This window comes from Eurosta solidaginis, chromosome 2 (assembly GCF_040869045.1).
Source record: "Eurosta solidaginis isolate ZX-2024a chromosome 2, ASM4086904v1, whole genome shotgun sequence".
Classification (NCBI taxonomy): Eukaryota; Metazoa; Arthropoda; class Insecta; order Diptera; family Tephritidae; genus Eurosta; species Eurosta solidaginis.
The window spans coordinates 236765503-236784471 of record NC_090320.1 but is presented as its reverse complement, the minus strand read 5'-3'; the positions used below and the strand labels follow the sequence as shown (position 1 = coordinate 236784471).

General features: G+C 36.1%; 1 protein-coding gene across 2 annotated transcripts in view; it reads right to left on the bottom strand.

Moving 5' to 3' along the window:
- The window catches only part of LOC137240714 (protein spaetzle 3-like), a 392427-nt gene extending 374523 nt beyond the window's left edge, over nt 1-17904 (bottom strand). The window contains exons 1-2 of one of the 2 annotated variants that reach the window (XM_067767329.1): nt 17735-17904; nt 10478-11743 (exon numbers count right to left, since the gene is read on the bottom strand). In XM_067767329.1, the coding sequence (XP_067623430.1) occupies nt 10478-11510 (1033 nt within the window). In that variant the 5' untranslated portion in view covers nt 11511-11743; nt 17735-17904. Of the gene's footprint in view, nt 1-10477; nt 11773-17734 lie in introns of those variants that run through there. The other variant, XM_067767328.1, reaches the window with a different exon arrangement.
- Between the last annotated feature and the right edge of the window lie 1065 nt (nt 17905-18969).

Here is an 18969-nt window from a genome sequence, read left to right as displayed (position 1 = left end):
TATACACTGAAAGAAAAAGACTGGTAAAATCAACCGAAATTTCTGTCAATTTTTATCCATCGCACCAAGATGTTGAATGAACTGCGCACAAATCGTTGATTCGCAATTGACCGTTTTAGTAGTCAAATGAACAAAAAAGTTGTTGCGACAGCTTTGCACTAAAGTACCTATGTTGCGGCATTTGCAAGGCAGATGAGTTTTCACTTAGAACTTTTCATGGCAGAAATACACTCGGATTGCTTGCCGAACAGTGCCGAGGGAAGACCCCGCCTAGGAAAATTTTCTTCTAATTGAAAAACCATAATTTTAAAATTTGTATGTTGCTTTGCCCGGGGTGTGAACCCAGGGTCTTCGGTGTGGTAGGCGGAGCACGCTACCATGACACCACGGCGGCCGCCATATACATACGTAAATATGGGCATACATGTAGTACACAGCATCCATAAGTACAAAGTAGAGAGCGCAGTGAGCGTAAAATTCTCTTTGAAATTTGCTCATGTATTGGTTGTTGATCGCTGTTGAAATGACCAGTGAGATCAGTTGCGTTAACAAAAAAATCAGTTAGATTGATTAGGAGTCTGTCACTTTTACAGAATTTTGTTAACTTAGGAGCGACAATAATTTGTTCGCTTGACAAAGAACTCGGTCGAATCTCCGTTAAGTCAAGAACAACAGAACGGATTAGTTGATTTTACTAGCACCATTTCTTTCAGTGTAGTAACCCCATAAATAATGTAAGATGAACGTGCTTAACAAATAGAGTAAGCGGTTGTCATATTACAAACGAAATAAATATCATATATTAATTTGGAAAAAAATTAATATTTTCTACCGTCATAAACATTTATTTATTTGATTAACTAGAAGAGAGGCAATTTAATGCAGTCAAAAACCAATCGAATCCATAGAAAAACCAACTGATCAAATAGGCATCTACAAGATCATTAAGGGCAAATACAGGCAAAGGTCAAAGATATCTTGATTACGTCAGAGACAAAAGAAAGATTAACAACAGCTGTCGGTACAATATAAAGAATGCAATAAACAAATTGAATCAAATTAATCAAAAGAAAAATATTATTAAAACGCATCATCACCAGCCTCAATAACAATCGTAGACACAGCATTAACATCTCCACCAATGAACCAGAGGTTGATGATATCTGCCACACACACACACACACACAACTGTAGAAGGTTAAAGGCCTAAAAACGTAAATGGCAAGGTCGTTTGCGGTAAACTAAATAACAAGCTGTCACACGTGTGTACATGTGTGTGTATATTAATAAGTGTTTTAAGAAACTTAAATTTAGAGCAAATTCGTTTCGTTGAACCAAAAGACTAAGAATAGGAACAACAAAATAATTACATAAAGAATATAAATGTTTGACAAAAATATGCAAAGATATTTTGTTTTTGGGAATTTAATATGTGTTTAAAAGAATTAACTAAAATTCATCAAAATAATTGCTTAATACGAATATCCATATCTATCTCGCATACATGTGTTAGGGTGTTTCATTTTACCAAACACAAAACTTTAGGGTGCGCACGGCTTTGCTTAGTCAGCATTTTCATGGAAAATAATTTTCCACCATTTATCCAAATAAAACGTTGAATTTTAGTAGTTTTCTTATAATGAGAAATGTTCAAAGTAATGTTTAGGAACAACAAAATCTATAAGTTATAATCGCACCAGCTGGCCTGTCCTAATGTCATACTGCTTAAATTTCTCTCAAATATTGAAAATATTGCTTTAAAGAGATTTTTCAATGCATCTAAGCAATAGGTATATTCAGTTTTGCAGAAAGAACTTATTTTCCGCATGGAAAATGCTGTAGTTATCGGCAGACCGAATTTACGGATTTCGGGTTAATTTCCGGAATCATTTGTGAATTACTAAGGAACTGTGTTGTTTTTGGGAACTGTTTGCGGAATCTTTCTATATAGATATCTAGACTAATTTGGTACCATTGCCCCAGTTATGTTCCGAGTTACGAATCTCGAATAATTTGAAGGCTTGGCAAATCGCGAAGTCTTCTGTTGAAAAAAAACAATACAATACGACGCCAATTTGAATGACATAGAAGAGAAGAATATTGATAGAACTCATGTCGCTTTCATTTAATATTTTTTTTATTCTAGAGGAGTTGAGTAAAAAAGAATCAACAACTAAAAACAAATATTTTTTCCTTAAAAGGAGTAAGGACGGGACTGTCTTCGGCTGTGCCGAAGACTTCATACCTTTCATGAATGGGGCTGAACAGTAATTTTATCCCATTCGTAATATCCAAATAATGCGCTGTATAAGATAAGAAATATATAGTGAACAGATGCACATATCTAAACGATTTTAAGACAAATATAAAAAAAATGGCAAAAAACCCCTTATCTGAATGATCGGTTGTATGAGATATATATTATATATAGCTCCGATCGAAATGATTTTTACAGGAAATCTTCTATGATATATTAGAATAAATATCACCAAGTTTCACGTTTTATATTGGAAAATAAGGGAGATATGGCCAAAAATCTTTCTATCTGAACGATCGGTTGAATGGGATAGGTATATACATACTATATACATATAGCTCCGATCAAAGTGATTTTTTCAGGAAATTTTCTATGATATATTAGAATAAATATCACCAAGTTTAACGTTTTTATATTGGAAATTAAGGGAGAAATGGCCAAAAATCTTTCTATCTGAAAGATCGGTTGTATGGGATATAACTATATATAGCTCGGATCAAAGTGATTTTTTCAGGATATCTTCTGTGATATATTAGAATATATATCACCGAGTTTCACGATTATACTTTCTAAATTGCGGCAGAAATGACCAAAATCGTCTTATCTGAACGATCGGTTGTATGGGAGATATATGTTATAGTGGTCCAATCCTACCGGATCCGACAAATGTCTAATATAATACAAAAGTACATCCGATTGCCAAATTTCATTGAGATATCTCAAAATTTGGGGGGACAAGTTTGCGTTCAAACAGACAGACGGACGGACGGACAGACGGACATGGCTATATCAACTCAGTTCGTCGCCCTGATCAATTCGGTATACTTAATGGTGAGCCTGTCTTCTATTTCTATATTTCTCAACGTTACAAACATCGGACCAAAGTTAATATACCATTTCATGTTCATGAAAGGTATAAAAAGTGATCGAGGGTCTATATTAGTTTTCGTCTTAATTGATAGCAAAAAATTTACTGATTTGAATCATTAAGTAGTTCGCATGGCAAACATGGAAGTGTCAAACTCGGATCAACATTAATGGCCTGTAAACTGGGCCCAAGTGTTATACTCGATAGTTTTAAATGAAGCTTATTCCAAAATGATTCGATAAAATGCAAATGGATTACGAAAATTCTATATAAGATACGTCTATAAACATCTGCCGGAAAATAATATAAAAATATAGATCACTTTTTTGAATTTATTTTTTAATAGCAGATCCTGTAGACGCTGTTTCGCCCTAACTTTGGTTTATCTGCTTAACTTTTAAGAAGTTTTTACCTCTTACTCTCGCCCTTCCTCTATTCCCCTCTTCCTTATCCTTTTATTGACTCCTCCCTCTGCCTTTCTCTTTCTTTGCTTCTTTTTCTCCCTCTCCGTCTTTTAACTCACTTCTTTTCCGCCCTATCCCTATCTCTATATCTTCGCCTAACGGTCTCTCTTTCTCAGTCTCTACCTCCTTCCCTCTTTTCTCTCCTCTTATTCTTCTCCATCCTTTATACTTAGTCTCAGTATTCTAGCTGCAAATCGTACGATGAATATAATTTGTTTGAATAGATCTGCCCCTAGTCCACTTCCCGAAAGAATTGTTTTCTTGGTAAGAAGCATCCTCGTACTTCAAGGCATAATTTTACAAAATTGTTCTCGAAATCGTTCTAACCATTGTCAAGTTTTGCGCACGCAGATGTACTTTTAACCAGAAAATTATAACTTTGATTGGATAGCGGTTGGTTGTACAGGTAAAAAGAAATCGAGATGGATATAGCCTTCCATATATCAAAATCATCGGTATCGCAAAAAAATTTGACAAAACCATGTCCGTCCGTCCGTCTGTCCGCCCGTTAACACGAGCTTGAACAAGTATTCATATAACTTCATCAAATTCGGTATACGGGCTTACCCGAACCCAGAATAGATTGGTTTGAAAATGAGCGAAATTGGAAGATAACCACGCCCACTTTTTCGATATCGAAAATGTAGAAAATTTTAAAAAATTAGATAGTTCAAAAACGAATACCGCTAAGCTAATGAAATTTGGTTGGTGGATTGGTTTTATGACGCAAAACACAAATTCCCAAAAATTTTGGAATATGGGCGTGGCACCACCCAAATTATGAAGAAGAAAATTTGCAAGTTAAACCAGCCGTCAATCAAAAGCCGCTTAAGATATTACATTGAAATTTTGGCAGAAATTCTTTGCCAAATTATATAGACTGAGTAAAGATAATCAAAATCGGTTAAAGACTACGCCCATTTTCCTAAAGGTCTTACCTTAACAAAGTTTGCAATAACTCTATGGTATTTAACTAAATTTGGCTGATATTCTACCTCAGTAGTAGTGTGGTTGAATAAGAACAAAACTTAAACAAATTTTGGAAATGGGCGTGAAACGCCCCTTTTCCTGTTACTCTTTCCAAAATACTTTTAATGCCATAAGTCGAACGAAAATCTCCCAATCCGAACGAAATTTGGCATAAGCATTTTTTTCATAGCTACAACTGTTTGCTCCCAAATGAGCATAATCGCCTGAAATTCACTCCTACTTTTTTATAATACCTCTGAAAATGTGTCTGTAAAATTCGAAAAGCTATATTTCGCTAACGAATATTAAGATATCAAAACAAAATTCACTTACATAAATGGTTTAAATATTTGTTGTTAGTGGACCGCCCAATATGAGGTACACACTTTATGTTGTCTCTAGAGAACAATTGCTTCCAAGTTTAAAAAGAAATTGTATTTAGAAATTTTAAGCGTACTATTGTGAAATTAGAGTATACTCATGCACAGCTGGGTATGTAATGTTCGGTTTTACTTGCTTGTTATCTATATCTTCTTCTATAAATCTTATAAAATAAAGTCGTTAAATGCCATGTACGCACATAATTTCACACAGAATGCTCCGATTTTAAAACGGGTTTTTGCATTTTAAAGCTTAGCTACGTGAGATAGTACAGTTAATATAATTTGAAGGTATATATTATACGGGCTAGGCAAATTGCCAAAATGTAGTAAAAAATCATATAATTTTTGTTTACACAGCTATAACTCATAAACGGATGGATGGATTTAAAAAATTCTGCTTTTCAGTAAAACTTTGAAATTACCTTCGTTCTGCATAAAAAAAAAAATACTTTCTTATATCAGCCAAATTGTCTAAACAAAAGTAACAGTTTTACCAAAAAATGCGCGTGCGTGGTTGTTCGGTGTCAACTGTGCGCGCAAATTGCTTTTGGGTGAGGTGACACATAGCATTCGCTGCGTTATTTAACTTCGGGAGTATATTTATATGTATGGATGTATGTATGTATTTTCATATCATATCAGCGTGACATATGTATGTACATACATATTTATGCGTTGCTGCCAAGTTAATGCAACATGAATTGTTAAGAATGCAAAAATCTCTTGAAAAATATTCTTGCATTAAAAATATTGAACATTTCCTTAAAATTCTTAAACAAAAGTTTTATTTTTTGCTATTTTTGCATGTATATGCTAATATTTGTGCACTAAGGAAATTTAATTCTTCAATATATTTTTTTATGCTAAGGTAATCCAGGGATGTGTTTGTACAATATGGCTATCAAATGGAAGCTGTTTATGAGTACTTTGATACGGGGAATTTTTCGTACACCTGGGTGACTAGGGTCTCGAGATATAGGCCAACACGTGGACCCAGATACCCCTAGAATGTGTGTGTAATATGGATATCAAATGAAAGTTGCTGCTCAGAGCTTTAAAGTAATTTTCATTGCGATATTCGATTTGGTCGCATCAATCTGGCAATACTGATAAATATGCATGCGAAGCCGAAATAAAGACATGAATTAATAATACCCACACCTTTTTATATACGTACTATTCGATTTGCCTGAAATTTGGTATATAAATTTGTCTATATTGGTATTTACGATCCTTTTTTCGGGGAAATAGACCAGAGACGGACTGGGACTGTGACTCAGGGTGGGACTGGGACTCGGAATGGGACTGGAACAAAATAGATACCACCCTCTTGGACTGGCAATAAGGGATGAAGAAGAATGAGAAGAACTTGAGATAAGAGAAAAGAGGGAAGGAGAAGGAGACTGAGAAAGAGATAGAGTGAGACGAAGATAGAGATAGATGAAGCGAAAAAACGGAGGGAGGAGTGAATAAAAGGATTAAGAAAAAGTGAAGACGGGCAGGGCAGAGTTAGACGGAAAAAGCTTATTAAAATGTATGCAGATACACTAAATTTAGGGCAGAACAATGTTTGCCGGCTCTGCTAGTATTATACATAAATAACAGGTACCAATTCCTTTTAGCTATTCCTTTAAGTCGATTGAATTCGAAAGCAAATTGCGATTAAAATCATCTTAAATGTTTAAAGAAACAAACTAGGCGAAAGCTTGCATTTCAACAAATATCTATCTTGATACAAATCTATATACATATATGCAAATATGTTTGCAAATACAAATACTATAAGCAATAAATAAGTAAAGAAATAAAAAATTAAACCCAAAAAATATATAAAATAAAATGAAAATAAAAAAAATATTTAACACTTCCTTTATATAAATGGAAAAAAATCAGCAAAAAATTTATCCGTGTATAGAGACATATTCTTGCAATCAAGAATATTATCAATATATAGTCAATTCATTGCGCTCCACCTTTATATTATTATTTCTCATAAATATTTTTACAAATTCTATGCCAAAATTTTAAAAACAAAGTTCAGCGAGAGTATGTCTTTGTATAAGTACATATTTTTGCTGATTTTTGTCTTTTTAAGTGCTTGAACATTTTTTTAGTTTCTTTTTATTTTCTACTTTTTAGTTCGAGGTGGGGAAAAAATTATTTTATTGAGTCAGAAGCTACTTGAAAATTGCTCATATATCTCAAGCTTGGATTGTTAAAAGTGAGTACTTGGCTTGCTTACTCTAATTATTTCGATCCGTGCGCTACCTAAAGAAACTTTTTTCCTTTTGTTTCTTTGTCAAGGTGTTTTAAATTATCTGTGAAGTTTCACGTTTGTAGCTAAATGAGAAATTACTTAAAAATCTGTATGACTTTTAAGCGGGGATTGCCCTTATTGCTTCAAATGTTCGAAAACATTTATTTGAAGCAATTTTTAATTTTATAATTCATTTAATAATTTGGGAAAAATTTAAACAACGTGACATCAGCACAGACGAGGCGATAGCTGTTTCGATTATATTTTGTAAATCTCTTCAAAGCCTTTTCTCCTGGGAGTGGGATTTGAACCCGCACTCTTACGATGGTTGAAGTGTTACAAACGCATTCACCCATGTCGTGCCTTAGTTGTTGTAAATGTTATCCCAATTGCTTTCTTTGCATATTTTCTTTAATCACACTCCATACTTCGTATGGTATCATGTGGTAAATTTATGCGTTGGTAAGGCGGTTTCAAAGAAACTTGGTGTGGTTTCTTTTTGTTCTATTTATAGAACTACAACGAATTAACCAATATTGGGTATTTGTATGAGTTTTAAGCGGGGATTACCCTTATTGCTTCATTGTATGAAAAGATTTATTTCAAGCAATTTTAATTTTATAATTTATTTAATAATTTGGGAAAAGTTTAAACAACGTGACATCAGGACGGACAAGGCGGCAGCTGTTTCGATTATACCTTGTAAATCTCTTCAAACCCTTTTCTCCTGGGAGTGGGATTTGAACCCGCACTCCTACGATGGTTGCAGTGTTACAAACGCATTCAGCCACGTCATGCCTTAGTTGTAAAATTTTTCCCGATTGCCTTCTTTGCATATTTTATTGAAGATATTTACAAGGTATAATCGAAACAGCTGTCACTGCGGACAATAATTCAACCAACCAAATATAAAGGAAATATTAATAATAAAAAATTATTCATAACAACAATATCAGCATCTGCTTTTTGCGGCATTTTGCGATTCATTGAAATTTTTTTCCAATCTACATTTAAGATTTTTAAGTTTATTTTTGAATAAATGTGCTGGCGCCCCACTTTGCTACTTGTTAAACAACTTTACTTCCGACATTTTAAGCAAATTTATGCAAATTTATTTACTTAATACATAATATTTATCTCTGCCGGTTAAGCGGCAAAATTTAACATGCCTCCATTTGATTCTAACTCATTTTCGAAATGTTGACCCTAGCACATTTTTAATTAACTCAAAATATTAAATGAAGCAAACGTTGATCCCAAATTAGTTAATTTAATGAAGCGAGCATGATAACATCGATATTTTATAGTCCGCAGGAAAAAATTTAAGCGAATTTGACATATTTATATCTGACCTAGTATTAGGTAATAAATGGTTGGCAAATATTTACTATGAGTGTTATATAGAAAAAAACGATTGAGCCAGTGGCATGCCTAAGTGGTCCCCTAAAGCCAAATGGGCGATCATAGACGGTATTAACTACATTAAAGTACATCCAGCCATAATCATATGCATCGGCTGCATGTTAAATTGCTGGAAGATCACCTCAAAACCGGGATTGTATATTGCTGTTGTTGTTGTTGTTGTAGCGACAAGGACACTCCCCGGAATGTTATCGATGTTGATGGTCCTTTGCCGTATGCACATCCGGTACGTTCCTGTAACAAGCACCATTAAGGTACTAGCCCGACCATCTCGGGAACGATTTGGCATGACCACATGAAAACTCAAAGGGATCTCGCCTTCCACTCCCTAGATCCATGAGGAACATGGGGTCGCCTGAGCCCCGGCTGTTAGAGAAATAGTATTCGCCACATGTAGGTGAGGTTGACGATTTGGTTGGAATAAATTGCGCTGGCAACCCCTTGAAAGGGCTGCACTAAAAAGCCCCTTGAATCAGTGTGGTACTTTAGTCGCCTCTTACGACACGCGTACCTACCGCGGGTATTTTCGAATCCCTTTAACCCGCCGAGGGTTAGCTTACGAAGTAAGCTAGTTCCCTTCCTATCCAAAAATGTCCATAACGACCTTGAGACGGTTGGTCAGTAGCAAGTCCGCTGTTTCAATCTCATATTCCTAGTTTTTCTTCAGGAGAAAACAAAGCGGTGGTCGTAATGAGCTGTTCACCCCTTTTCCATTTCGGAGCCTTTACTGGCCATCTCATCTGCAAATTCATTCCCTTCAAATTCGCTGTGCCCACGGATGCAGTAAAGTGAGACATCGAGTTATCTTATGAATGACAGCGAGGCTCGAAACCTCCGCACGCCAACTGAATTTATAACATTGGGCTTTAATGCGTTTATGCGTATCTGAGGCCGTACTCTCCTGGAAAATTATGGCTGCTTTCCATTTGGTATAAAGGTCCTCCTTCTTCCTTGAAGACACTATATGAGTCAGAAAGTCGGTACGATTACTTTATTCGCAGATGCTTTAAGTTAATTCCAGTGCTATTTCTTCGAATATCGTCGCGTTTAACCCTTCCTTAAGTGCGCTGTTCACTGCCACTGACGCTCTCGGGCATGCCAGCCCTTGCACCTTCCCAAACCTATGGTTATTGCCCTTTTTCTAGCACCTTTCGCCAGAGAAGAGCTCCATACGTTAGTGTCGGTCGAATGACTGTGTTGTATATGCAGTTCCAAATTCCTAGTGAAAACTCTTTTTCAGGCGTGCTGCCAGTGCTTTCATAGGTCTCACCTCAGCTTTCCTATATCGGAGTTTTTATCAATCTCTATGAACCTCTATCTTAGTTTTTGAAAGAAGTTCTAAGGTGAAGGGAACTCTGAACCAATTCTGAGTTAGGCTGCCTTTGAAAAACTTCCGCGTTATATAATCAACGTAATAAATTGGTTACCTCAAAACATTTGAGGTCTTCAAAAAGTAGAGATGTATTGGATACAATAAGATATGTATACATAACAAATTGTTAGCGAATATTTTCACATGAAGAAATTGTAACTTGTTGGTTAATTGTTGAGCTCAAGGCCGCAAAGATAAATAAAACACCATATATTGTATTATAATTTATGTAAATGGTCCATATTTCGGTTTCAATCTGTAACCATCCTTAGGACTAGAAAATACAAAATTAGGCATTATGTTTGTTATTCGTAATTTTGAGTTTTTCTAGTCCTGAAGATGGTTCTAGATTGAAACCGAAAAAGTAAAAAAATACACTTATAAGGCTATTAAAAAAACTCAAAAAGAAGAATAAATTTTCTGTTTCACAGTTTTACTTGTGTAATATCTCCAATTTATAGTACATATTTCATTAAAATACTCACCCTTATCACCATCATCATAGTATTCCTCTTCTTCACCTTCTTCCACGTCATAATCCAGCACTGCATGCACCTGTGTACGTGATCCCTGACCGGCCTGTACGCGTGTAAAGCCAGGTGGACGATGTGGAAAATCACCATTATCTGCAACACCAGCAGTCTCGCCAGCACCACCCCCACCACCAGAAATACTTTCGTTACCGCTACTGCCTTCATCTTCCGGCCTCACTAATTGTTTGGGTATGGCACCATAAACTGCCGCCGGTTGAGGTGCTTCGGTGGCTAATGCTAAACCGAAATTCTGTTGGCTGCTTTGCGTTTGAGTCTTTAACTGTGATTGAGTGACAACTGAGGAAGTGCTATAGGAATTATAATATTGCTTTTGTTGCGGCTGTTGCTGTGACTTTATAGCGCCCGGAGTACCAAAATTATTATTATAAGAACCTTCACCATAAGTTCTTGTCGAAGTGGAAGCGGCTGCAGATGAGGCGGCAGCAGCAGCGCTGGTTGCGGAAGTTGCTGCCTTAAAAGTGACAACATTATTACCGTTATACTGTTGTTGTTGTTGTTGCTGATGAAACTGATGCTGCTGCTGTTGTTGTTGATTTATGCTGAAATGACTAAAATGCTGTTGTTGTTTTTGATTATTACTATATTGTTGTGTATTTCGCGCGCCAAGCGGTGGTATGGGCGGTAAATAGGTGTTGCCACCTTTTAACCGATTATTATTTTGATTTTCATTTTCATTGTTGTTATTATTATTGCTATTATATTGATATGATTGACGTATGGGCTGTTGTTGCTGCTGCTGGTGTAATTGTGGCGGTGCATATGGATTGTTTTTATAAAAATCTGACTCAGCTGGTGGTGCTAAATCATCGCCCTGCTGTTGCTGATGATCGGCCGGTGAATAAAGTAAATTATTTGTATTAGCAGCAAGTTGGTGGGCGGGATGTAGGGAAGGCAATGAAGCACCCCATGCTGGTACTGGTTGTGTTAGAGTGCCGAAGGGCAGCGTGAAATTCGTAAGCGCCATTTAGTTTGAGTATTAGTCACGGAGATTTTCCGCGTTCCGTTCTTGCGTTGCTTTGTCAGCAGAACTGACGGTAAGGCATCTTTTATGCGCACAAATGTAGATTGGATTTCACTTTTTTTTTATTGAAGCAAAGCAATTAATAGAATAAACTTTAATTGTTGTGTACTTTAAGTTTACAGTTATAATTTAATGTTTTGTTTTTATTTGTATTGCAGTAGAGTTTGTTTATGTGGCTTTTTAAACAACAGACTTAAGAAACGAACCTGATTTTTTTGAATTCAAATTTAAATATTTTTTCCCCCAATTTTTTCTTTTTAACTGAAACTCATAAGCATTTATTTGGAATATTGATTGACATTATTTTGAAAGGAAACTTATTTCAGGTAATCTGTAGATATTCTAAGAGTTTGCTCATTCTTTGTTTCGCTCTTATTAGTGCAGACGAAAGAGCGAAATATATAGGAATTAAGGAACTATTTCTGGCTATTAACTTTTCAGCTCAGCAGAACGTAATTTGTAAAGGGGGAGTGTAAGTTGTAAGTTGAAAAAAGTAATTATGACGGCAATTCGACAAAAGGAAAAATTCTCAGTGAGTGTATATAAACCAAATCACAATAAGCACTGAATTTAACCAGAAATATGACGGCGACAGAATATTTTCTTCTTGAAGTACTGCTACAAGATGAAGAAGCATGGAAAGAAAAGGGGAGTAAAAAGAAAATTTCGGAGAGAGAAGAAATGGATTGTCAAAATGAAACCACAAAGGGAAAGGAAAATTTAAAAGAGTATTTAAGAAGTGAAGAGAAACCAGAACAAAAAACTTTAAAATTTATTTTGAGAGAAATGCGTTTCTCGCTGTGAAATTCGCCCACAATTTTTGACCGAACTCGTTGGTAGGTTTTGAGATGAGTACTTACAGCCGCTTATTCGCTGCCGCATATCAACAACCCCTGCCTTGATGAGAAGTTTTGAGGTGATATCTTTCAACTGCACTTAAGAAGAGAGATCTCCTTCTGCCTTATCGACTATTTTAGCCTATCATAGAAGAAGTCATGTAGCGCCTGTGTCTAAGTATGTAAAGATTAGGTCAGGTTGGTCGCAGCTGTTACAGTTAAAGGAGAACAAGAAGACAGTGCAAGCCCAACGTCTTCATTGGCCAGCACGTTCACCTTGATATCGCCAGATATGGTCAAAAGATCAGACTGACAGATGCCAATATATCTTTATGCCCTGACTTATAGATAAAATTTTGCAAAAAGTAGTTACATAGATACCAACGGCAAAGCACAGCATTTAGTTAGTAGAGTATATATTTGAGCACACCAGCAATGTAACCGGCTTCAACTTGATCCTACACAGGAGGGAGGAATGATAAACTGGCTTGCTGATAGATGGAGTTCAAGGGGTTGATATACGCAATACTTCGGGGCCTCCGCAATTCAATTTTCAACCTTACCTACATGAGAGGAATACGAATGTATCACACACATATTTTCCTCATGGAACTAGCGGGTGAAGGCCGGATAAAAAGTTGTGAGGCGTCAGTCTACTTTCTCAAAAACTTAGCCAGTACTGACGTGTCCATAACAAAAAGTCGAAGTTTCAATGAGATGACCCAGCATTGCAGGATCAGCCGTATATAGGTACATGAACACAGACATATGGAAAGCAAGGTTGACATGATGAGTTTGCAAAGAGAGGTACGAATGCCAACAATGCACCAGTTGGTAAACCAATGCCCTATTTTATGTTCCCTGAGAGCATTTATCTTATAATTTACATTTGCAAAACCTTAAGGTAGGTTTGCACTTCCAATGATAAGGAAGGCACAAACGCACTTTTGATAATGGTTCGTACTGGATAGTGTTTGATAGGCACTCACGCCTTTACGAAGCGCATCGGATCCCACGACTTTTGTCGTAGGCAACAGGATATATAGAGGAAAAGTAAAACCATATGTCTTGCCATTAGCCGGCCTTAAATGGAAGGTAGTTAGCTACTCCCGGTCAATCGTTTTTCAATGATTTTACGGAATTATTCAAACCCGAAATAAGGAAAATAGCAAATTTTATTGATTTCATTTTACTGTGTTTATCTGTTAGACTCGTAGCGCCATTGAGCTGTTTGTCTCTCTTTTCAAATTATTCGCCACTGCTCTTACCCAATAGATTTGTGGCTTAAATTATTAAAGGCGACTGAGTTGCCAGATCTCGAAGCAGCAATTAAGCTAGGTCCTAGAAAAATTCTAGTATTTACCAAGAGAATGGAGCTATTCTATTACATAAGCCCTGGCACCTGATTGGCATTATTCCTTTGGTCGTTTAGTAACACTATGGACACATTCAGTCTATATGAGGTCTTTATTTACCAGCCAGTTCAACGTAACCTTACCTACGCTGGATGTTTTTAGCCAACATTTCGAACAAAATTTTTCTTCGATAGTTGTTAAATGCGAATTCGACGATGGGGTCAATTCAGAGAGAACGTGCAGCAAAATTTTGGATCAATACTAACGAATTCTGCTCAAAAAATCTCTGGAAATATTTTAGAGGAATGGAAATTCAAGGCAAACTCACAGATAGAATTTTTGGCGAAGTATGCGTATTCGAAAACAACCCCGATGGCTGCACTGTATGCCATTCTGCACATCTCACTTGTAGACCTGGTAGCAAAGAAGAAAGCATTAACGACCGCACCCAGGCTCGGTGCTTCGGGGCAGCTTGAGCGCCGACCATATGGCCATAGTAGTATAGCGTCATCAATCACAAAACGAACAGACTACCTGATTCCCTATCTGCGCTTCAAGGGAGAGGTGGACTGTTGGCGCAAAGGTGCGCAAATGGCGGACGAGGCGACACATGTGTACACCGATGGTTCCAAAGTAGTGGAAGGAGTAGGGTCTGCGGTATACTCCGCTGATCCGGAAATAAGCAGATCCTACAGGCTACCGGATTACTGTAGCGTTTTCCAAGCGGAAATATTAGCCGGAGCCAAAGCAGTAGAAACCCTGGAAGAGAATAGCTTAAGCTGCAACCGTGTTAACTTTTATATTGACAGCCAAGCAGCAATTAAGGCAATAATCTCACATAGCACAGCATCTAAATGCGTGTTGGAGTGTAAGCAGTCCCTGGAGAGAATCGAGACAGGGAGAAGCATACATCTATATTGGGTCCCAGGGCATATGGGAATAGATGGGAATGAAAAAGCGGACAAACTAGATAAAAAGGGCGCATCCCTTGAAGCTTGCTCCGTAGACGTCCCAATTAGACTGGGCGAGATTAAGCGAATGCGAGACCAAGCGGGAAAGGCGTGGGTTCAAGCGCGGGGCTGGCATCACATGCCTTTAAATTAGGCTTGGTCAGTAATAACAGATGTAGAAAGTGCGGGTTGCAGGAGGAAACGATCGAGCACATTCTGTGATTGTTCCCTGCACTTTCCAGGCTAAGACTCCAGCTATTAAGAGTGATACAGCTGTCAGATCTAGAAACAGCAAGTGGCTTAAGTCCTAGGAAGCTTCTAATATTTGCCAAGACGACAGAGTTATTTTATAACATAGGTCCTGGTTTTTGATAGGGTTTTTCAGTTTGGTCGTTAAAACAAACTTCGGGTAACACTACGGACTCAATCAGCCTATGTGAGGTCCTCATGGACCGGCCAGTTCAACCTAACCTAACCATGCGTATTCGTCCAAGACAGATCAAGTTAATTGTTTTTTGCATTCTTAATCTTTTGGAAAGTTTGTCTGTCTTACAATTTACTATTTGAATTTTCTCGTAGACGCTACGTAGGTTTGAAGGTTTTATAACTCTTATGTCGAATGACTTCAAATCTTTTTATCTCGTGTTATAAAATCAAACTGCCTGCCATGTTGCAACAATTGTTTGTTTTGCTGGTTTTCGGAATTTGCGATATCGTAAAGTTTTATTAATAATACTTACTAGATCAAGATTAATTCAAATTTAGTAAATATTTCTAAATGTTTGCTCAAGTTATTATATTAATGGACGAACGGGCGTAGTATGAATATGAAATATTCCATATTCAGATTTTTGTTGTTCAATTCAATAGACTTAGGAAACGAACCTGCAATAAGATTGCGAATATAATTTCTCCCTAGTTGTTTACATCGTAGTTCCACATTAAGTTTACGATGGAACTAAGTTAACCCTGATATCCAACTGATAGACAGCTAAAGATCCATTGAATATTTCTAAATTTTGCCATGGAATAACAACTCCTGTTCTGTCGGTATAATTTTTCGATAAGATGGATACTGAATATCATAAATAGGGTCCAGTTGTTGTTGTTGTTGTAACAAAACACTCCCCAGGTTTAGGGATGTACGGTGGGTGTTGATTGTTCTTTGCCAAGTATGAATCCGGTGCGCTCCGGTACTATCATCTACTGTACCAACCCGAATGCCCCTAAAAGGATTTTATTGACTCCTCGGCCTTCATGTCTGTGAATTTTAGTCGCCTTTTGTGATACGCGAGAGTGAAACACCATGCAACTATTGAGACTTTAAAGCAAGACTAAGAAACGGAATAATCCTTGTGTTGAAATTTGGCATGTTTGCAACCAACTCGCAGTCAGAATAATTTCCCAAAAAGATCTCACGGAATTTCCTCAAAGTTGTTAGCCGAATGGAATTTTTTTCGTCCCGAACAAGCAGTAATTGGGAATATCACCAAGAAAAAAGGCAAATTGTTTAAAAAACATCAAAAATAAAAAAAAATTTATTGGGTTCACACCCCGAGCAAAGCAACATCAAAATTTTGGAAATAAGGTTTTTCAATTAGAAGACAATTTTTCTAAGCGGGGTTGCCCCTCGGCAGTGTTTGGCAAGCTTTCCGGGTGTATTTCTGCCATGAAAAGCTCTCAGTGAAGACTCATCTGTCTTGCAGATGCCGTTCGGAGTCGGCATAAAACATGTAGGTCCCGTCCGGCCAATTTGTAGGGAAAAGCAAGTGGAGCACGATGCAAATTGGAAGAGAAGCTCGGCCTTAGATCTCTTCGGATGTTATCGTGCCTTACATTAATTTTATTTTTTATTTATTGAAATTTTGCTGTTTTTTCGAAATTTTTCTGTTCTAATTTAAGGTACTTTATTACTTGTTGCATGTTAATATTTGCTTTGCAGTAATTAAAAAAATTATTATTTTGAAAAAACTGTTCATAACTGTATTTTTGTTCTTCTATATACAGCAGTGAACAGGAAAATGGTAGTGTCAGTTTCTATCTAATTTCGTCAAATACATTCTTCTGTTTTTATTTTTAATAATTTAAAAAACAACTTCCATGTATTTGGTTACTTAAACTTTGTAAACCAATACCAAAAGCGTTTTCGAAAATATTCGAAAAAATTAGAAAATTTGTTTCAAAAATGTGGAGCTTTTATTTTGAGTTTTGTAAATTTTTTAGAGCTTTTTAATTTTTTTGCATATGCAGACTAACAAAGTATGAGTTATAAGTTTCTCTTTTCTTACAAAGAAAATCTCAAACACTCTTCGAAAAAAAAAAAGTCAAAAATCAAGGCGAATTTTGTGAGACATTTGACTTATACTTTGTAGGACTAAAATTAAATGGGCTACAAAACTGCAAACTTAAAAATATTAAGAAAAATCTAAATTAAAGGTTCGCCATTTTCACAAAATTTTCTCGAATTTTGAAAATTTTTAAAAATTGTGCTAGTGCTTGGTTTGCATAGTTTCAATTACAAAATTAACAAAAGGGGTTTCCTAAAGTATTAAAAATAAAAGAAGTAGAATATAAGTGACGAAATTTAATAAAAATTGCCTCTGCTATTTTCGCGTTCGCTGCTGTAGAGCGGATTTGCAAACTTTATCAATTGACAACAACGAAATCCACAGTTTTTAGTAATATGTTTTTTAAATTAAAAATTTGTTGTAAAATTTCGTTTTTTTTGTTTAACCACTCACTTTTATATATCCTTGTTTTTTTTGTATTTATTCACATGCGCAGTAAAAAAAAAAATATGCAAATCTTCAAAGTGTATGAGAAAAAGCTTAACAATTTGCGCATAAACATACAAATTCCAATTATTTTAACAAAACCTCAAATCGCTATATACTTAATAAGTATGCACACACACTCACAAGTTGCTGCGTTCAAAATTTACGCGCCCTCGAATCAAAAATATGGAAAAATTATAAACAAAAACACGCGCACAAAAAATAATGCGTTTAAATATACTATACACACACTTAGTTTTGTATACATATATCTTTTTTAACGATTTTCGATATTTCCTTTTCAAGCTGCACGCAAATCAATCAATGCCGCAACGTTTATGCTAAATATACAAATTTTAGTAATTTTTTGTATTTAGCATCAAGCGCATGACCGACCGTTCACGGCGAATAATCGCAATCGACTGACAACACTGCGTTACGCTATTAACCCGGTAAGGCTTAAAGATCTCCAACCGCAGCAGTAAAAAATTGCAAGAAATATACAAATGAAATGAATAAGAACAGTTTTTTGAAATAGCAACGCGAGCGTGAAAATTCAAAAGTAAAATCATCAGTAATGAAATACTCACGCTCGCCAATTGAGCTCTGTTTGGTTGCACTGAGTTTGACTTTGCAAACTCAAAGTCAAAGCTTGCAAACAACATTCGTGCTTATATTACAACCAGTGTTCGGACTTGGAAATTATAATTAATTTTAGAGTTGCCAAAATACATTGGTAGCTTTGTGAAGAAATTGGTAGATTTTGCTTACATTTTAAGTATTTTCATTCAATGAAAACAAACCATCCTATAGATAAATAGTGGAAGACTCTTATCGAAATCTTAACAAAATGGACCAAAAAGTTAGCCAAGTGATTCCGGATTGCTCTGGCTTGCAATCTTGTTTTTTTTTTTTTGACTACGAATTGAGCCAGGAAGCAGTCCCGCCCTCAAGTTGTCCAAAACGGTAGAAGCCTTATTTATTGATATTAGAGAAAATTTACAAAATTCACAAACGGCGATGGTTACTATGACATATGAATTTCACTTCTTCGTCAGCTAGCTTCTCGAGAGCTGGGTATTGAACTCGCACTCTTGAGTACGCCTATAAGTATTCCACATAATTAGGATTAAAAACATATGAAATTAGTATATACTTGATGGTGTATAAAGGAATAACAACAAAAAAGGCAATACTTGGAGACCAATTACAAAACGAGCAGCGTGGCTTTCATATGGCTGAGTGGATAAAGTAAATTTGTATAAAATATGAATGTTGGAGATTTTGAGCTCAATACTCAGCTCCCGAAATTCAGAAAGATGTCTTAGTAACCATCGACGGTAAACTTTGTATCTTATATCAATAACAAAAACAATTGTATAAAGCAACATGAGCATTTGTCGCCAATTGAATACAGAAACCTTATTTAGTTCAGCAATGATTCCGAATTACCGTACAACATCCCCTAATTGCACCACACATATTTC